The sequence below is a fragment of the Sturnira hondurensis genome, unplaced genomic scaffold, assembly GCF_014824575.4.
Source record: "Sturnira hondurensis isolate 20B ecotype Veracruz unplaced genomic scaffold, ASM1482457v3 Scaffold0009664, whole genome shotgun sequence".
Classification (NCBI taxonomy): Eukaryota; Metazoa; Chordata; class Mammalia; order Chiroptera; family Phyllostomidae; genus Sturnira; species Sturnira hondurensis.
In genome coordinates, this window is record NW_028082295.1 from 1,832,907 (window position 1) to 1,851,160 (window position 18,254).

At 45.0% G+C, this 18,254-nt stretch overlaps 1 protein-coding gene and 1 long non-coding RNA gene across 7 annotated transcripts in view; one reads left to right on the plus strand and one right to left on the minus strand.

Moving 5' to 3' along the window:
- The first annotated feature begins 2,522 nt into the window (after window positions 1-2,522).
- IL1R1 (interleukin 1 receptor type 1) overlaps window positions 2,523-18,254 on the plus strand; it is a 56,514-nt gene continuing 40,782 nt past the window's right edge. The window contains exons 1-2 of one of the 6 annotated variants that reach the window (XM_037057335.1): window positions 2,523-2,792; window positions 16,852-17,022. Coding sequence is in view for 1 of the 6 variants with exons in the window: in XM_037057334.1 (XP_036913229.1) it covers window positions 7,197-7,268 (72 nt within the window). In the remaining 5 variants the exon portion in view is untranslated. Of the gene's footprint in view, window positions 2,793-7,017; window positions 7,133-7,170; window positions 7,269-16,851; window positions 17,023-18,254 lie in introns of those variants that run through there. The other 5 variants (XM_037057337.1, XM_037057334.1, XM_037057336.1 and 2 more) reach the window with 5 other exon arrangements.
- On the minus strand, window positions 17,058-17,833 carry LOC118994655 (uncharacterized). The gene is made up of 2 exons (XR_005068114.1): window positions 17,625-17,833; window positions 17,058-17,381 (listed from the first exon to the last, which is right to left on the minus strand). It is a non-coding gene; the product is annotated as an uncharacterized LOC118994655 (long non-coding RNA).

The window sequence follows — 18,254 nt, forward strand, 5'->3', positions numbered from 1 at the left end:
TCTGCTTTTCTTTCCGTCCATTGGTCAACTCCGCTCCTTTGAGTAGGAAAAACAATACCTGTACATCAGCATATATTTTTCTGAAGTCAATGGTTTATGATAGCTCAAAGCTCTTCAACACTTGGCTTTGGGAAATTCAAGGAAACAAGCATAGTGATGCTTCCTCTTTAAAGCTTTCAAGCCATTGTTCATGTTTATAACAAAAAATCCTTCAAAATGTTCTGCCATATAAACCACGGGAAATGTCTTATTTTTCAGGTCATCAGAACCGGTTGTACCGGTCACTGTGATTTTATTTCATGTGCATTATTAGGTTTCCTCCCCAAAGGGTTCCATGATCTGAGCAGCTTGACAGGTGAGAGATAGACTGAAAATCTTTAGGAAACATGGTCTCTCATAAGGAATATAGTCCCAGGGATGGCAGACAATCAGGTCTTCCACTTGATTAGAGTTTCAGAGGCGGGGTAATAGTGAGGAAGACACACTCCAGAAGGTGTCCCAAGGCTATGGAAACTCTGTTTTTTGTTTTTAGCAAACACATCTGTCACCATCTTCATGAAGTGGTGTGTTTTACACAGAAGCACACACTTGCATTCAGAGCATTTGTGCAGTTCTGGAAACACAGCACAGAGTGATATAGGAGTGACAGTATGCCCCTCATGAAGCCTCCAACCCAGAGAGTGGAGCAAGGTAGGTGGACACCTGTGCTACCTAGGAAGGGGAACAAAAGGAGGAAAGAGGGAAAGTGCTCAGCATGGCTGAGTAAGGGAGGAGGTAAATTCGAGGTCTCGAATAGAACAGTGGTAGGTGAGAAGGGGAGGTCTTCAAATCCCATTTCTATTTCTGGGAGTGTTTGAGAGTCCTACTTGAGCCTAGCAGCCCAAGTATTTAGCAAGGCATTTGAGGTAGGGGTAGGTGGGAGGAGTCAGAATGTAAAGAAAAATGAAAGTATAATTTCATATCAACATTATCACACAAATCAACTTTACTTTCTACTTGTAAACTATTCAAAAAGCTTCATTACATAAATGGTAAGACCAATTTATGTTTGTCAGCATATGGCTTCAGGCTAGCTCAGCAACATGGAACCAGGCTCATCTGTTTCAGCATTTACTGACTGAGACTTGGACACATGTGCTAAGGTGGCTTCAGGTGGAGGGTTGTGAGTAAGGATAACACTAGGGGTCTTGTAGGAGCAGTTGCTCACAACCCTGGCTGGACTGTGGAATCGCCTGTAAGCTTCCCAAACACTGATGTGTGTGTCTCAGTCTCAGAGATTCTGAAAAGACTGATCTGGACTGATCTATCTCCCTGGTGCTTCTATAATCAAGGTTGTGAGAATCAGCACTCTAAAAAGGCATAGTAAGAGATGATACTTGTGATAAATTATGATAATATTATGTCACTGGCTTCAGATTTGAGCCTGTTCCTCTGAGAAAGAGGAACCATATAAGCTCTGGGATCAGATTTTTAAAACATAGGAAACTGTCATTATGCCATGCTACAAAGCAGTGTTAGGGCTAATGAATCACTGCTGCTTGTTCCTTTACACTTTTCTTCAGCTCAGAATTTCTGGGGCAGCCAAGGTTAACTCAATTCTTGAGTTTCTGATGGGGATATCAAGGCATGGAGTAGGAAAGCTAGACCCTGCCCAGCCTGGAAAGGATACAGGAAGGGATGGTGTACTGTGTTAGGAAGGAAGCAATCATTTATTTAGTGCCTCCTGGGAAGATGGACCAGTAAGCCCTCAGAACAAGCGTGACTCCAGTCACTTGCTGGAGTGGCCTGGGAAGAGCAGGTTTCAGGCTCTGCCAAGATTCCAGCCCTTCCCACCTTGCATGGAGTTTTAGGTATAACCCTGGCCATTCCTTGCATTTCTCTGAGTAAGAACTTCCTTTGCAAAATGAGTCAGTGGGAGTAAGTGTACCTCATTCTGTTTAAGGTTAAGAGAATACAGTCTGGCAGAGAAGACTGGTATAAACACTGTGTCACCTGTAAATTGCTTTTTCACATGGAATATGCCCATAACAATAAAAGAATCAGGTGACTCTGGTGTAATGTCAACTGTTTGCACAGGTTTACACTAATTGCTAATTTAATCTCTCCAGTCATTCCATGAGATAGGAGCTGTTAGGATCCCTTTTCACAGAACAGGGAACGGAGTGACAACGAAGTTAGTGACCTGTCCAAGTTCACAAAGAGCTGGTGACAAGCTCTCTCTCAGGCTCCAGGAACAAAAGTGTGAGTTTTTCCTTCGGCCTGAACTCCGGTCCAGGGGCTTTGCGGTAGGGTGGTAGCCCGATTGCGACGTCTGGGTGAGAAGTCCCAAATTACTTTGAGGGGGGCCTCCGTCGCTGGCCCCCAGGCTGTAGTTTGGGAATACAGCAGCCTCCCAGGGTCCTGGTAACCGAAGGGGTGCGGGGGCGCCAGTGTGGCAGCGGCCGGAAGGGGTCGGTCAGGGGGTGGGGCACCAGGCCACCTCACTGGCTGTCCGGTCTGGCGGGGCCTTGCAGTCTCCGCCTTCTGCCCGCCCCAGCGCCGGTGGAGTTGGAGCCAGCAGTCGGGCCCTGCAGTCCCGGTAGGCAGGTCGGGGTCTGCTCCTACCCTTTGCCGGGAATACGCCGGAAACTGGCCCGCGGCAGCGGCTGCCGGAGGAGGGTTTGGTGTCAGCCAGCGCCCCCAGGAATGGCGGGAATGTGACTGCTCTGCGATGTGTCCGGAGCTCCCTCTCTCTGCTCCCAGAGTGCCCGGCAGGGCCGGCTTCGACCCCACACCCCGGGAGGCTCGACAAGGTAGGAACCTGGTGGGGCGGGGTCACTGGTGGAGGGCAGCTTGTGGCTTCGTGGACTCACCTCTCCTTTCTGAAGCTCGGAGAAAGCGTCCTAGTACCCTTGGTCTTCAGTTTGCATGGGCGGCGAGGGGTGGGGATGGGTGGGGGTGGGGGGGTGTTCTTCTTTGTTTCTATTCCTGTTTGGAGCAGGATAAAGGTTCAGATCCCTTTTGGGGAAGGGGACTTGGCAATCTTTCTGGGAAATTGTTGTAGGTTCCTGTGTGAGTGGTGTGTGTGTGTGTGTGTGTGTGTGTGTGTGTGTAAACTGCTTCCAGGCGTTGTAATCCGACCAAGTTCAACTGGTTTAGGAGTGACCCTCGTAGGGGTACATGAGTTTACCTCTTAGGCGTTTTTAGGATGAGAATGATCAGGCTCCTTAACAAAATGAGGGATGAATTCTCTGACCACAGTGGGGTAAGGTAACTTGTGGACCCTCTACATCAAGGATGCTGCTGGATGGTATAGCTATAGACACCAAGACGACTTTCAGTATTCACAACAGGCGTGTCCAGCACTATACATTTTATAAGGCTCTCTATAGTTGTTGCTCTTTCATCCTTCCAACAGTCTTGTGAGAGAGATGCTGTTAACACCCTCCTTTTACATCAAAGGAAGCAGAAGCTTAGCAAGGTGACTAACTTGGAGATTGGGCACCCAGAAGGAGAGAGAGAATTCTGAACTTCAGACACTATGCCTTCCACTTTATAGCAGAATGCTTCCCAACAATTCCTGTTTACCAGGCTTTTTCCTCTGTTCAGCTGGGAGGGAGGAGTGCTGTCAGCAGAGTGTTCGGATTCCTGCCAGGGACAGTTGTCTGCAGAGTTTCCTGGATGCAGGGGGTGCTCGTCAGATGGGCATGTTCCAGTGGTTTTAGTTCCAGAGCTTAGAAACCTAGTAAGGGCCACTGATGCTGTGGAGAAAAGATAAGCTGAGATGCATCCAACATAGAATATGATGTCTGGGTCACCTGATTTGGTGCCAAGCTTCTGGGAGATGCTTGCTGGAATGTACAAAACAGGACCTCTCTGTGCCTGTTGATGAACTGAGGAGAGGCAGAAGGGGTGCTAGGGAAGTTGATTACCTTTCCCCTCTCCCAATTTACTATGCAGCTATGGGATGGGGATTTGATGGGAGCAAAGATGTGGACCACTGGTCTGTTTCCTGTCTTATTTGGCTCACTGACATTCCGCACTGTGTGAAGATCACCTGTACCTGTCCACCTTTGGGTCACCTCCATGTGGTCCCCAAAAGGGTAAATGACCAGCATTCTCACATGACCAAACCCTCCATTTCTAGTAGGCTCTACTGAGCCTGGTTTGGCACAATGTGGCAACAAGTCTTTCTTTCTTTTAACATTTATTTAATTGTTTTCCAAGTACAGTTTTCTGTCTTTTACTCCCATCCCAACCCACTCCCTCATGCTCCCCCTCCCTCCCATTTCCACCCTCCATTTCCATTCCCATTTCCTCCCTCCCATGTATCCTTTATATGTGTTCCTCTAAATCCCTCCCCTATTTCCCCTGAAATTCCCTCCCCTCTCCCCTCTGGTCACTGTCCCCCTGTTCTCTATTTCAGTGTCTTTGGTTATATTTTGCTTGCTTGTTTGTTTTGTTGTTTAGCTTCCTGTTAAAGGTTAGATCATATGGTATTTGTCCTTCAACACCTGGCTTATTTCACTCAGCATAATGCTTTCCAGTTCCATCCATGATGTTGCAAAGAGTAGGAGCTCCTTCTTTCTACTAGTTGTTCACAGGCAGGATACTACTCAGCATCTCCAGTGGAGAGAGAAAAAAGACAATGGACACAGACACAGCTTCTTGATTCCCTAAAAAAAACAGAAGGGATATTGAGATAGACTCTGGCTTGGCTGTGCACCTGGATCAGGACAGATGGGAAACTTGTAGCTGGAATGTACCAGGGGGAGGTGGGTGTCCACCTGGAAGCAGGTAGAGATGTTGAAAGAATGCCCTATTTTCAAATTGGGGAAACTAAATAATTGCTGTGAAACTAACATAGCCTTGTGGGTAGGGAGGTACAGAGATTTTACTATTATGCTACATGACAGACCCACTGTGCACTTGGGGCTTTTGAGAACAAAAGTCATCAGGGTGGACTGTGACTTCTTGGCCATAGCCCAGCCCCGTGTTTCCCATTTGTTGCTATTCACAGGTGTTTGGTTTGTGTTTTCCTCTCTTTGAGGCTATCAGGTGGGCTTACAGGATCTGCAATGTCAGCAGCTTTGTTTCCCCCACTGATTGCAGGCTGTGACCATTATTCGCTGCTGCAGCTTCCTGGCCACCCTGAGCATGTGGGAGTATGCAGAGGAGCTCTGACACCAGAATAATCCCACCAAATATGAAAGGGGCTGTGGTTACTCAAGACCCATGGTCACCACTGTCTCCTCTTTCCATGCATGTGGCGGAATAATGGAGACATTTTTTCATTCCCACCTGTTCTGGGAGTGATTTATAAAATGCCATCCATGGATGGAACTGGAGAGCATAATGCTAAGGGAAATGAGCCAGGCAGCAAAAGACAGATACCATATGATCTGACCTATAGGTGGAATCTAATTGACAAAACAAACAAGCAAGCAAAATATGACCAGAGACATTGAAATAAAGAGCAAATTGACAGTAACCAGAGTGGAGAGGGGAGGGCGATAACAGGGAAAGAAGGGGAAGGATCATCAAAGAACATGTATAAAGGACCCATGGACAAGGCCAAAGGGGGGAAGGAGTGACGGTGGGCGGTGGGGGTGTATGGGGCAGGGGAAAGCGGTGGCGGGAAAAGGGAGACAACTGTACTTGAACAATAATATAAACAAACAAACAAACAAATAAATAAATACAATGAAGCAAAATCAAGAGTCGAGACCAAATGGAGACAAAGGGTAGAGATAAAGCAGAGCCTGAGTCTAGAAATGAATACAGTAGTCCACAGTTTTACTCTCTATGGTTTCAGTTACTCATAATCAACCACAGTCTGAAAATATTAAATATAAAATTTCCAGAAATAAATTATAAGTTTTAAGTTGTGTTCTGTTTTGAGAAGTGTGATAAATCTCTCACCATCCCACTCTGTCCCACTGGGCTGTGAATCATCCCTTTGTCCAGTGTGTCCATGCTTTATACGCTCCCTGTCCATTAGTCATAGCCACTTATTAGATTGACTGTCACAGTATCACAGGGCTTTTGTTCAGCTCACCCTGATTTTACTTAATAGTTGCCTAAAGCTCAAGAGTAGTGATGCTGGCAATTTGGATATGCCAAAGAGAAGCCATAAATTGCTTCCTTTAAGTTAAAAGGTATGTATGTAGAGTAAAAAACATACTGTAGAAGAGGTTTAGTATCATCCACTGTTTCAGACATCTACTGTGGATCTTGGAAGGTATCCCCCATGGATAAGGGAGGACTACTGTAAAATGTAAACCTCACTGACTTAGCTATGTATGTTGCCAAGTGGGGCTACAAATGTGGAGACGAACCTGGTGCTCAGATCCTGTCTATCTTGGCACTCTGGGAAATGCCAGGGCTGGATCACAGAGCAAACAGAATCACATCTTCAGGGGTCTGCCCAGGCACTGGTACTTTTAAAGCCCCCAAATGGTTCTAACATGTACTCAGGGTTGACAACACCAATACACATTCTTGCAGGCCATGGGAGACAGGAATCCTGGCTGGGTACAATTTCTGTGTTTTCAAGATGGAAAAAAAGTGCTCAGGAGAAGTGAAAGCATTACTGGTACAGAGCAGCTAGAATTTTCTCTTGAAGGTCCCCGTTTGAAAACAAGTTAGAGTCTGCCTCCTGGAATGACTCCCAAATGAAAGCGGAGTTTCGTAACCGCATTTCAGCCAGACTCTGTGCTAATATGGGGGGGGAGGGGTGCTGTCGAGGCCCTGTGGGCCCTGCACATCTGGCTTCCCAGACTGGAGAATTTGTGACCCTTGAAAATGTAGCCAGTGATTCTTGACCAGGAGTTAAATTAAAAGTTAGATGCTGTCACTTTAGTTTAGTGGTGTGCACCTTGTTCAAAACCTAATACCCCCTTTTAATGCAGATATTTTAAAACACCCTTGTAAAAATTCTGAAGTAATATAATAAAACTCACCTACAATATGTAATTAATATAATAGCAAGATGTAAAAAGTATATAGAAGTAATTTGTATTAAAATTGTGTATTTTGGTGTGTAGGTGCTTGGGCTGAGCCAAGCTAGAAACGCATGAGATCACCAGGTGCTCTGTGTTGACTGACTGTAGGATGGCCACAGTTGCAGTGTGGAACAGATGAGTCCTGGTGGAGATCCAGATACCACTGAATGAAAAAGAAAACAACAAAAAAAACCAGATACCACTGAATGATGAATGACTCTTGGTCAAAGTCTTAATGGTATTCAAAGGCCAGTGTCTCAATTTTTACAGTGCATTGTTGGAAAGGTCAGTATGTGTGAAAAGTGTGCCAACAATACAGGAGTGGTCAAAAGTAGATTTACAGTTGTTCATATGGCAAATACAATAATTAATTAATAACATAAGAATGAACTCCCTGTTTCATGTACTCAGAATTATAAACTACTTTTGACCTACCCTGCACATATTTTATATATGTGTAGGATGGAGTGAACTGCTGGGCTCAAAAATGATAAATGACGTTTTCCATTGGCATGAGTGTCTGTGTGATGCCTGGAGTCATGCAAGATGAGGGACAAGTCTTAACTGGGCAGAACTGCCTTTCCTTGTTCTAGAAATGTAGCATCCCTGACTTTCAGCACTAAATGCATTGTTGTGATCACTCTTCCCCACAATTTCCAAAATGCTTCCTCAAAGGCCACATTCACCCTTTGAGAACCAGTGATTTCCTCATATCACTTGCTAGGGAGTGAGTAAAGCACTAATCTATATGTGTGCCTTTAAGAAGCAGGGTATGGATAGGGTGTAAGCTAGCTGTCCAGGATGACTCATGTTAATTTGTCCAAGTATCATGAAAATAATGATAGAAATGAAAACAGTGGGGGTCAGGTGCAATGGGGGGTGCAATCTATTGTGAGCCAGGGTTTGGGATCTGTCTGCTGTTGGAAGATTGCCAAGCTTTCAGTGTTTCTTGGGATTTCAGGATTTCTGAGATACTGAATGTTTCTCTTGCTTCTGTTTTGGAATAGGTTTGTTTGCTCATAGTTCTGTAAAGCTTTTTCTGGGGGGAAATCTGAGAGCTGGTGAACACACAGTTGGGTTTTAGGATGTCTGTGTGGTGGAGTGTATGCCGCTCGTCTCTGCAGAACAGAAGCAGCCACGCCACATTTGGAAACTCCTCTAGGGTCACTTCCCTGCTCTCCTTCCTCTCTTCCATTCTGGAAGCCTCCTCAGTAGTTAGGGTTAGGTGTCCTGTCTGTTTGCCCCATGGGTATAAGTTTGTGGGACCCTGGTGCTAACATTTCTCACAATTGAGGGAAATAGAGATGACTGAGTGTTGACAGAAGGCAGTGCTTCTCAGGTTTTTCCACCAAAGGACTCCTTTTGGGAAATGAAGAGTAAATGCTCAATGAGTACCTCACTTTAAGAGCAGTTTCTTTGATACTTTATGTTTTGTCTCTTGGAGACTTTTCTTTTTCACTTCAAAATATAGCCATGTTTTCTCTAATATAAAAATGATAACTCCCCCCAGAAAATCTTTGGTAAAGTCACAGACTTTGAGTTCTCTGGCTACCTATAATTTCTCCTTGGAGGTAAGTACAGAATTCTCAAATGTTTTCTTCAAGAACTTTATAACTAAGTTTCTTTATGCCTACTCTTTAAAACTGACATTTTGGTTTTAACAATATTGGAGACTGTTCAATAGCTGTTTGAATCCTTGTAACAGGTGAAAGTCATAATTTTGGGTCTTATTTTAATACCATAACCTATTCCCCATACATGTTTCTACTAATTTTTAAAAATATTTTATTTATTTATCTTTAGAGGGGAAGGGAAGGAGAGAAGGAGAGAAATATCAATGTATGGTTGCCTCTTGTGAGTCCCCTGCTGGGAACTGGCCTGCAACCCAGGCATGTGCCCTGACTGGGAATTGAACTGCGATAGTGTGGTTTGCAGGCCTGCGTTCAATCCTCTGAACTACACTAGCCAGGGCTGTTTCTACTAATTCTTAATTGGAAATGGAGGTTGTGAAATTTTGTGAGCTAAAGAACTTGATTCAGACCTTGCTTTTTCCAGGGACTCATCCACAGTCACTTTTCAGTTGTAGTCAATTAGTGGGAGCCTAATTCTCTGAACATTTCTTCATCGTGTCAACCATACATACATGCACATGCTGATTAATGTTTGAGATATGAAACTTATTAAATTATGCTGTGTATTTATTTTTGAGGCACTCAGTGTGAAGAGTGAGTTGGTTTAAGGTGGAATGTGGAAATTACCATTAGGATTTTCTTTTTAGTTGCAGAAGTGGGACTCTGCTACTTCTGGCCCCTGGAAAAAGGAGGAGTCACCTAATATTGTGTCTCTCTTCTTGGGTTTCTACAGAGGTTTGGCTGTTGCACCTTCCCTTAGGCCCACATGAGAGAGATTCCACCCAGGCCCTGGCGAGCCCTGTTCTGCTCCTCAGCCAGTTGCATGCCTTGGCATGCCAGGAGCCTGATGGCCAAGAGCAGGTGCCCCCTTGGAACCCACCAGCACCTCCCTCTTGACCATGACCCATGGACTTAGAGGTACAGCTGGAATTCTCTGCCCAAACAGCCTGGACTCTGATTTTGGAACCCCTGCAGGCCTCTGTCCTGGGCCGTCCCTCATGGAATCCACTGTCTGTGTGCCTTTCTGATATGAAGAGTGGGCAGGGCCTTATTGGGGTGATGGATGCAGACATTTGGATTTGGATGTGTACCTCTGCATGCTCAGGGCCACTCACTATGTGGGATGTAGCTGGAGGCAGGCTGAGGCATCAGGCTTGGAGGTTACTGTAGGTAGAAACAGCATGGGACACTGCTGTGTGCAGACGCATTGTGGAACACGGCAGCTTGTGCTCACTCGGACACTGCCCCCAGTGCCAGGTGTCTCTGCTGTCACTGGCCCCGCAGTTGTGCTACCTCTTCACATATCCCCAGGATGTTGGGGGTATGTCTGATGTGTGTCACTCTGTCCCATGCCTGGCTTCTGTCTTTGAAGGCAAGATTCACAATGTGGGGAAAATTCCTCGGGCATAAGAAGGAAATTCCTCAAGGTTGTTGGAAATTCCTCAAGAATAAGAAAGAGACAATTGGTGCCATACAGTCATAGGAGGAACAAATGCCCCCTGCCCCTGCACTGGGGCCCGGGGTCTTGAGGAAGCTGCCTGGGTTCTTGTGACACCACTCTGTTCCCCAGCGGTTACTTTTCATTTGTATGCACTGAGTATGGAGTTTCTTGAAGAGTGATAGGACAGTGCTATATAGATAAAGTCAGTCCTTCCTGGAAGTGGGGGCTTCCTTTGGGAGCCAGTTTGTTCATTGTTAAGTCTTATACCTAATCTCTGCTTTCGTAAATTAAGTTCATGTTGAAATTTCTCATTCTGGGTCTAGTAGGAAATTTCTTCATGTCTCAAATATGCATTTTCATTTTATCTTTAATAAACAAGTAGCTTTGTAGGCAACTTCCATGTACCAAATAGTCATGTTGGTATACACTGATGTTTGATGATATGTCATAATTAGCAAAAAGTAATGGGAACTATATTTGGGAGGTTCATAATGGCCAGCTTTTTCATGTGATTGCCACAGAAAGCTGTGTTTCCTGTTTCCTTACTTGATATCTTATAGTGAATGGACCAGGCTGCTGGAGGTGGGGGTGACTGGCTCAATGTAACTGCTCTGGGCTGGGCATCGGTACCTCTATGCACCACCTCTCCACATACATGCGCATGTCATCTGGAAGCTGCTCTAGAGAGGGTGTTAGGGAATCCAGGAAATTTCATATGTGATGTAGGTACTTCAGGTAGAAGTTGGAACAGTGTGTTTGTGCTGGTTAATTTCTGGTTAATTTTGTGGGGGAGTTCATCTTTTGCTTTTCTTTAATTGTTTTATGTGGAAGGAAGATTCATTAACATAGTCACACAGTGAAATAACTGATTTTTTATTATTGTCAGTATTTTCTTTTTCTAAATTACGTTTTGTTGATTATGCTATTATAGTTGTCCTAATTTTTCCCCCTTTGCCCTCCTCCACCCAGTACCTCCCACTCCCTCAGGAAATCCCCCCACCAACTGTTCATGTCTGTGGGTCATGCATGTAAGTTCTTTGGCTTCTCCATTTCCTATACTGTACTTTATATCCCTGTGGTTATTCTGAGACTACCTATTTGTAGTTAATCTGCTCACCTCTTCACCCATCACCCCACATCCACATCCCATCTGGAAACCATCAAAACACTCACCATATCCATGATTCTGTCTTTGTTCTTGATTGCTTAGTTTGTTTTTTAGATTTAGTTGTTGATAGACATGTATTTTTTGCCATTTTATGGTTCATAGTTTTTTTAAAGATTTTATTTATTTATTTTTAGAGAGAGGGGAAGGGAAAGAGAAAAAGAAGGAGACAAGCATCAATGTATGGTTGCCTCTGTGTGTCCTGAACTGGGGGCCTGGCCTGCCACCCAGGCATGTGCCCTGACTGGAATTCAAACTGGTGACCTTTTGGTTCGCAGGCTGGCACTGAATCCACTGAGCCACACCAGCCAGGGCTGTTCATAGTTTTTATCTTTTTCTTTTTCTTAAATAAATCTCTTTGACATTTCATAAAATAATATTTTGGTAATAATGAACTCTTTTAGTTTTTCTTATCTGGGAAGCTCTTTATCTGCTCTTTATTGATTCTAAATGATAGCTTTACTGGGTAGAGCAATGTTGGCTGTAGGTAGTTGTGGGGGGGCTCCGCCTGCAGGACCCCCGCAGCTACCATGGATGAGAGTAAGTCTACCAAGACATGACCTGCCTGGGGAGGAAAGGTGGCCAATTTCTCGGAGGAGAAGGGCCAAGAGTCCTTTCCTCAGTGGGCTTTTATTGGGCTCATTTTGCACAGGAATACAGGTAAAAGCTCATTAATCATTGTTAGGCAGTAAGGATCAAACAATAGATAGCATACAAAGAACTATGAGTGCTTATTCTGAGTCAGGATCTGTTGACTAAAGAGCTACGAAACTTTGGGAAACAAAGTCATTTTCTGCTCAGACCCTTATCATTTAATTGAGAGCATTCTTTTTTTTATTATTATTCATTTAGTTTTAGAGGGGAAGGGAAGGGGAGAGGGAGAAAAATATCAATGTATGGTTGCCTCTCATGTGTCCCCTACCGGGAACTGGCCTGCAACCCAGGCATGTGCCTTGACTGGGAATTGAACTGTGATTGTCTGATTCGCAGGCCCGAGCTCAATCCACTGAGCTACACCAGCCAGGGCTAATTGAGAGCATTGTTAGCAAAGCAGGTTTCACAGGATTTTATGTATTCTTTCTTAGACTTGATTGCCCTGGGAACCCGACCTTTCCAACACAGGGCTGCACTGCTCTCTGTCATTGTTTCAGGCTTAAGTCAGGCAGGGGAAGTAAGGCAGCCAAGAGATTAGGAGACTTCTTGCAGACAGAATAAGGACTCAGGCTATGTCAAAGCCAAGGGGTGAGGGTCCAACACCCCTGTTTACTATAGCCCCCCCAAGTACTTCCCTGGGGGCCCTCTGTGATTGTGTCTGTCTTAGGTCATCTCTCCCTTGAGGAATCTTACCAGTCATTGGCTAACTGATTATGCACTGGGGGCCAGGCAGGGTGAAGTAAAAGGGGCAGAGCTGGCGCCCCTGACAGGGAGATAAGCTTTGTCTCCTTAGTGGCTTATGGTCTGAAGGTTGCTCACTCAGCCTTAGACATGGGGGGTTTACAGCTTCTGAAACCAGGCAGGGCAGTTCCCAACAGGTAGGTTCCTGCTTTTCATGACTTTGAATATTTCTTGTCAATCCCTTCTAGCCTGCAAAGTTTCTTATGAGAAATTAGCTGACAGTCTTATGGAAATTCCCTTGTAGGTAACTAATTTCTTTTCTCTTGTTTCTTTTAAGATTCTCTCTTTATGTTTAACCTTTGTCATTTTAATTATGATGTGTATTGAAATGGGCTTCTTTGCATACACCTTGTTTGGGAGATTGTACTTCCTGAACGAGTATGTCTATTTCCTTCACCAAATTAAGGAAGTTTTTTTTCATTATTTTTCAAATAGATTTCTAATTTCTTGCTCTTTGTCTTCTACTGGCATCTGTATATTGCAAATATTGGACCTCTTGAAGTTGTCCCAGAAACTGCTTATACTATCCTCATTAGTTGGATTCTTCTTCTTGTTCTGATTGGTGGTTTTTTGCTTCCTTATGTTCCAGATCATTGATTTGATTCTCAGCTTCATCCACTCCACTGTTGTTTCCCTATAACTTGTTCTTTATTTCAGGTAGTGTAACCTTCATTTTTGACTGGGTCTTTTTTATGCTGCTGAGGTCCTCACTAAGTTCCTTGAGAATCCTTATAACCAGTGTTTTGAAGTCTATCTGAGAGATTGCTTATCTCCATTTTGTTTAGCTCTTCTTCTGGAGTTTTGATCTGTTCTTTTATTTGAGCCATGCTTCTTTGTCTCCTCATTTTGGCAGCCTCCCCGTGTTTGTTTCTGTGTATTAGGTAGAGCTTCTATGACTCTGTGTCTTGATAGTGTGGCCTAATGTAGTAGGTGTCCTAGAGGGTCCAGTGGCATAGCCTCCCCTATCGCTCAAGCTGGGTACTCGAGGTTCACCCTCCATGTGGGCTGAGTACTCCCTCCTCCTGTAGTGGAGCCTTGGTTGCTGTTGGCAGATCAATGGGAGGGATTTACCTAGGCCAGTCAGCTGCAAGGATTGGCTGTGACCACTTACCCCAGCCTCTGCCCTCTGTGGAGGATCAGCTGTGCAGGGACAGGGTGGTGGTGCTCTCATGTGGTCTGCAGCTGTCCACTGGGTTTGCAGGCTCTGGGGTTTCCGGGATGGTACAGGCTAAAGTCTGTTCTCACTTATGTCTTGCCTGGGGCCACCCTGCCTGAAGTATAAAGCAATCTGAGATGAATGATACTTATGCTGGGCTTGGAGATTTCCAGGCAAAGTCAAGCTGTGAATCTAGGCTGGCTGCTGCTGGTACTGAGCCTAGGATTCACTGAGGCCAGCTGTTGCTGGTTTGAGAAGATTTAGGAAGTTCTGTAGCAAGAGCCAGGACCAACCATTCATATGGAAAAGCAGCTTTGGTGGGCCCATAAGTTGGGTGGGGTGGAGTCTCTAGGGATCTCCAAGGTGGGTCAAACATTGTTAACCAGTTTGATGGAGTCTCAGATACAGCACCAGCCTGCTGACTCTATGGTTGGAGGATCCAGAAAAGGGACAACGGCCTCTTCTCACCTTGATGCCAGACACCTCAGCCTTCCCCTGCATTCCACTGGTGCCTTGTAAGCCACCACCCTGGCACTGGAGCTCAGAGGGAGTGAGTCTGAGTAGGTGAATCCATGCATAGGTTCTTTAAGAGGAACTGCTTGGAGCTGGGGTAGTTTCTTCCACCAACTCAATCCTTGCTGGGTTTTGCAGCCAGAAATTGTGGGGCTTACCTTCCTGGTTTTGGAACCCTAGGCTGGTGGTCCTGATGTGGGGCTGGGACTCCTCTCTCCGTAGATAACCCTCCCAAATTTTTATCCACCACACGTGTGGGGAACCATTCAGAGTCTGTGCTCCTCCTACCAGTATGGATGAATGTGGTTTCTTTAATTCTGTATTTGTCAGACTTCCATTCAATTCAATTTCTGATGGTTTTGAGTGATCGTTGTTCTATATTTTAGATGTAATTTTGATGTGGTTGTAGGAGGAGGTGATCCAAGTCTGCATATGCCAACTTCTTGATCAGAAATCCCTATTATTATCCATATTTTCTAAAATAATATTTTGAATTTTACTATAAACCAATTTCAAAAATCACGATGGACTTTGCAAAGTCAGCTCTGAAGAATGGAGGTTTTACTTACCTGCTGTTCCTTCTGGCATTGATAGCTTCTGTCTCTAGCCCTGCTCTTCCCTAGCCTTTTGGCGATGAGCCCTTTGTCTAACTCCTCTGGTTTTCTACCTTCTCCAGAATGATTCCTGGCCATCTCTGGATTCCAGTAATGGCTCCCTTTGCTTTTCTGTTTTCTGACTTACACTTGGTATCCATAGTTCATTCTTTACACCCTTGATTCTAGGCCAGGTTTTTTGTCCTTATGTCTAATGCAAAGGTGGTTGTCTAGTGGAAGGTGGATTCCTTCTTCTTTGCTACCCTCCCTCCCTCCCTTTCCCTGCCTTCTTTCATTTCCTTCACAACTATTTATTTTGCTCTTACCATATGAAAAATGTATAGGATGGGGCTTTCTTCATAGGAGTGTGGGAAGGGAGAAGTGCTGTCCTGTACCTTTCCCTTCTGGCCCAGGTAGGGAAGGCTGGCAAGCGGGGAGCCACTCATTGCTGCTAGAGGGAAGAGCTGTATGATTTGGCATTCCTGGCAGCGGAGGAAGGCATTTTACAGGGGTCTTTAGGAGAGATTTCTGATCAGAATCTGCTTAGAGCTAGGCAGAATCACAGAAGCTGGCCAGCTAGGGGTTGTAGAATGGAATGACAGTCCTGAGAAGCAGTATGGAGGCCTTGCAGAAGCAGAATGACAGTGTGTACATACAGGCAAGCGGCAGAGTGTAGAAGGCCCCTGAAAGTTGGAAGATGGAGGTAGAAGAGCAGGGTATGCATGGCCTCATCCCAGGAAGTCAGAAAGGACGGAGGTGATGGGTAAGGCCAGGTATTCAGGTACTGTCCAGGAAAATGGAGACTGAGGGCCCTTTGCATTGAGGGACTCTGAGCTGGTGGTGGCCCAGCAGTGTGTCTCAGAGGAATAATGAGCAGAAGAGGCAGCTGGCAGTGTTGTTTAGCAGTGGACAGGAAGTGGAGTAAGGGAATATAAAGTTTCTTGTGAAGAGGAAGAGGAAAAACGAAGTGTTTAGAGGGACATAGAGTGTTGTTAACTCATCTGTAAAAGATTTTCTGGGTCTTCCAAATAAACTCACTTCTCATTCTTGTCCTCCTCCCCCAATCTTTTAATTTCTCTGATGTTCTCCATGTAATTCCCATTAGTTGCAGTCATTTCTGAGGCACACTATGGGAGGTTGGGGGACACTGTGCTGGTACTGTGAACAGGCAGATCACCAAGTCTTTTCCTTGATTTCATGGTATGTTATAAAGGCATGTTGATGAGCCACAGTATCTCTGGAACCTTAATGTTTTGCTGTGTCCTTTCTCATAAGTCTAAAGTGAATAATAAAATGGTATTCATTTTGTCTAATCAAAATGTTAGGCTGTTAAATGGATTGAGTATTAAAAGGCCTTATGTTTAGGGCTTCTAAGCTTTTCAAAGGCCTCAGGAAATGATTCAGACCTCAAAAAATATGAGACACCAAAATACTAATGGTAGACTGCAGAGGCAGAGAATAAATGGTAAGATGTCTCCAGGACATAATGGAAGGGCAGACACAGCTAACCAATTTTGAAAGTATTTCAGATTATGTAATTTGCAATGCAGGTGTAGTCTGTGCTTGTTATAAGGAAGGGTGAGGACTCAGAGAGTGTGCCTGTTCTTAAAAAGGGCCTATTTATTTTGTTTTGGCATCTGGTGCATTTCTTTGAGCTTTATTCTTCAAGTGCATTAGTTTGTGAAGTCCCCAGAAGTGTTTGATTCATTGTTATCTGTTTATCTGTGTATCTGTGTCTAGCAGAGTCCCAGGTATGTATATTTAATCAGAAGGAGCTGGTGGTGTGGAAATCTTGGATTTCTTTACCCCCATGACTAGATTTTTTGAAACTATGTACACTCCTTAATGTACACTCCATAAACATCTGACTCATTTTCATAAGCTTTTTTTATGCCTGTTGAGATCTGTGTTGTAGTTGATGACTTTAAGATTCTTTATTTAAATTTATGCCCTTATGTTCTCTTCCTTTCCCAGGTAGATGTGCTCTTTAAAGATGGTGACTCTCTTCTGAGCTGCAGGACCACTTTCTACAAGTAAGGCCTTCTTGGAGATAACAGGGTTGGTTCGCCCCCGGTGCCCACTGTCATCTGAAGTCCTGTAGCCTCAGTTTTAGGTGGTCCCAGAATACCTCCCATTGAATACAAAGTATGTTATTTTTGGCACACTTTTTCTTTGGGACAATTCTGTGATTTTATCAGATTTCTGAAGGTGTCTGCAACCCATTCAGAGCCACTGCTCACCCACTTCCCCAGTGTTACTTTTCCTAGAGCCACAGCTGTGTGTGGTGATAGGTCCAGTTCAGGGTCTTTACCCTCTCCAGTTTCAATGCATTCCAAACCCTTCTGTCCATTTCACTTACCTTTCCTCTCACACTCAAATTCTTGATTTCATTTGGAGGCAGCACTGCTCACCTAGTCCCAGGAGACCCAGGCCCAGTGATGCCAGGGTGACACCCTCTGGGCATCTCCTCAGGCTATCTGGATGCCAGAACCTGCCCTCCTTACCTAGATCTGCCCATGCTGGTCCCTACTTGAGTGAATCAGAGCTGATGAATCCCAGACCCACTAGGTCACCCCTCCTTTGCTGCTGAGAGGTCTGAGCTATACCCCTTCTGTTGGTCTGGTGCTGTAGCCACTCATGTCTGCATTCTTTCTCATCAGGACCTCCTGTTGGCAGCCTGTTCTCCCTATTTCCCCTCTTGTCTCCAGTTTATATGCCACACATTAGGTGCTAACATTTNTCCTTACCTAGATCTGCCCATGCTGGTCCCTACTTGAGTGAATCAGAGCTGATGAATCCCAGACCCACTAGGTCACCCCTCCTTTGCTGCTGAGAGGTCTGAGCTATACCCCTTCTGTTGGTCTGGTGCTGTAGCCACTCATGTCTGCATTCTTTTTCATCAGGACCTCCTGTTGGCAGCCTGCTCTCCCTATTTCCCCTCTTGTCTCCAGTTTATATGCCACACATTAGGTGCTAACATTTCTGAAGAAAATGAAAATTTGATTGTGTCTCATCCTGTGGCTTAAAACCTTCAAGTGAGTTTTTGGCCACCTAGAAGGTGTAGTCCCAGTGTCCCAGCAAGACTTTTCCTGTTTGGGGCACTTTCAGCCTCAGCTTTGCCTGGTAATACCCTGGCTCCAAAGTAATTTCTTCCATGTCCTTCCTACTACCCCAACATCTCCAGGGTCCCCATCCAGGCTGAGTTAGGGCCCTGCTTCCCTCATGCCGTGGGCACTTCTGTTCCCATGTACACACTGCCATTACCATATAATTCTCTGTGGACATGCCCATTTGCCCTGCTGACTGATGAGCTCCTTTGAGGTAGGCCCTGGGTCATTATTCCTTTTTTTGTTCCTAGGGCCAAGTGCAGATGCAGG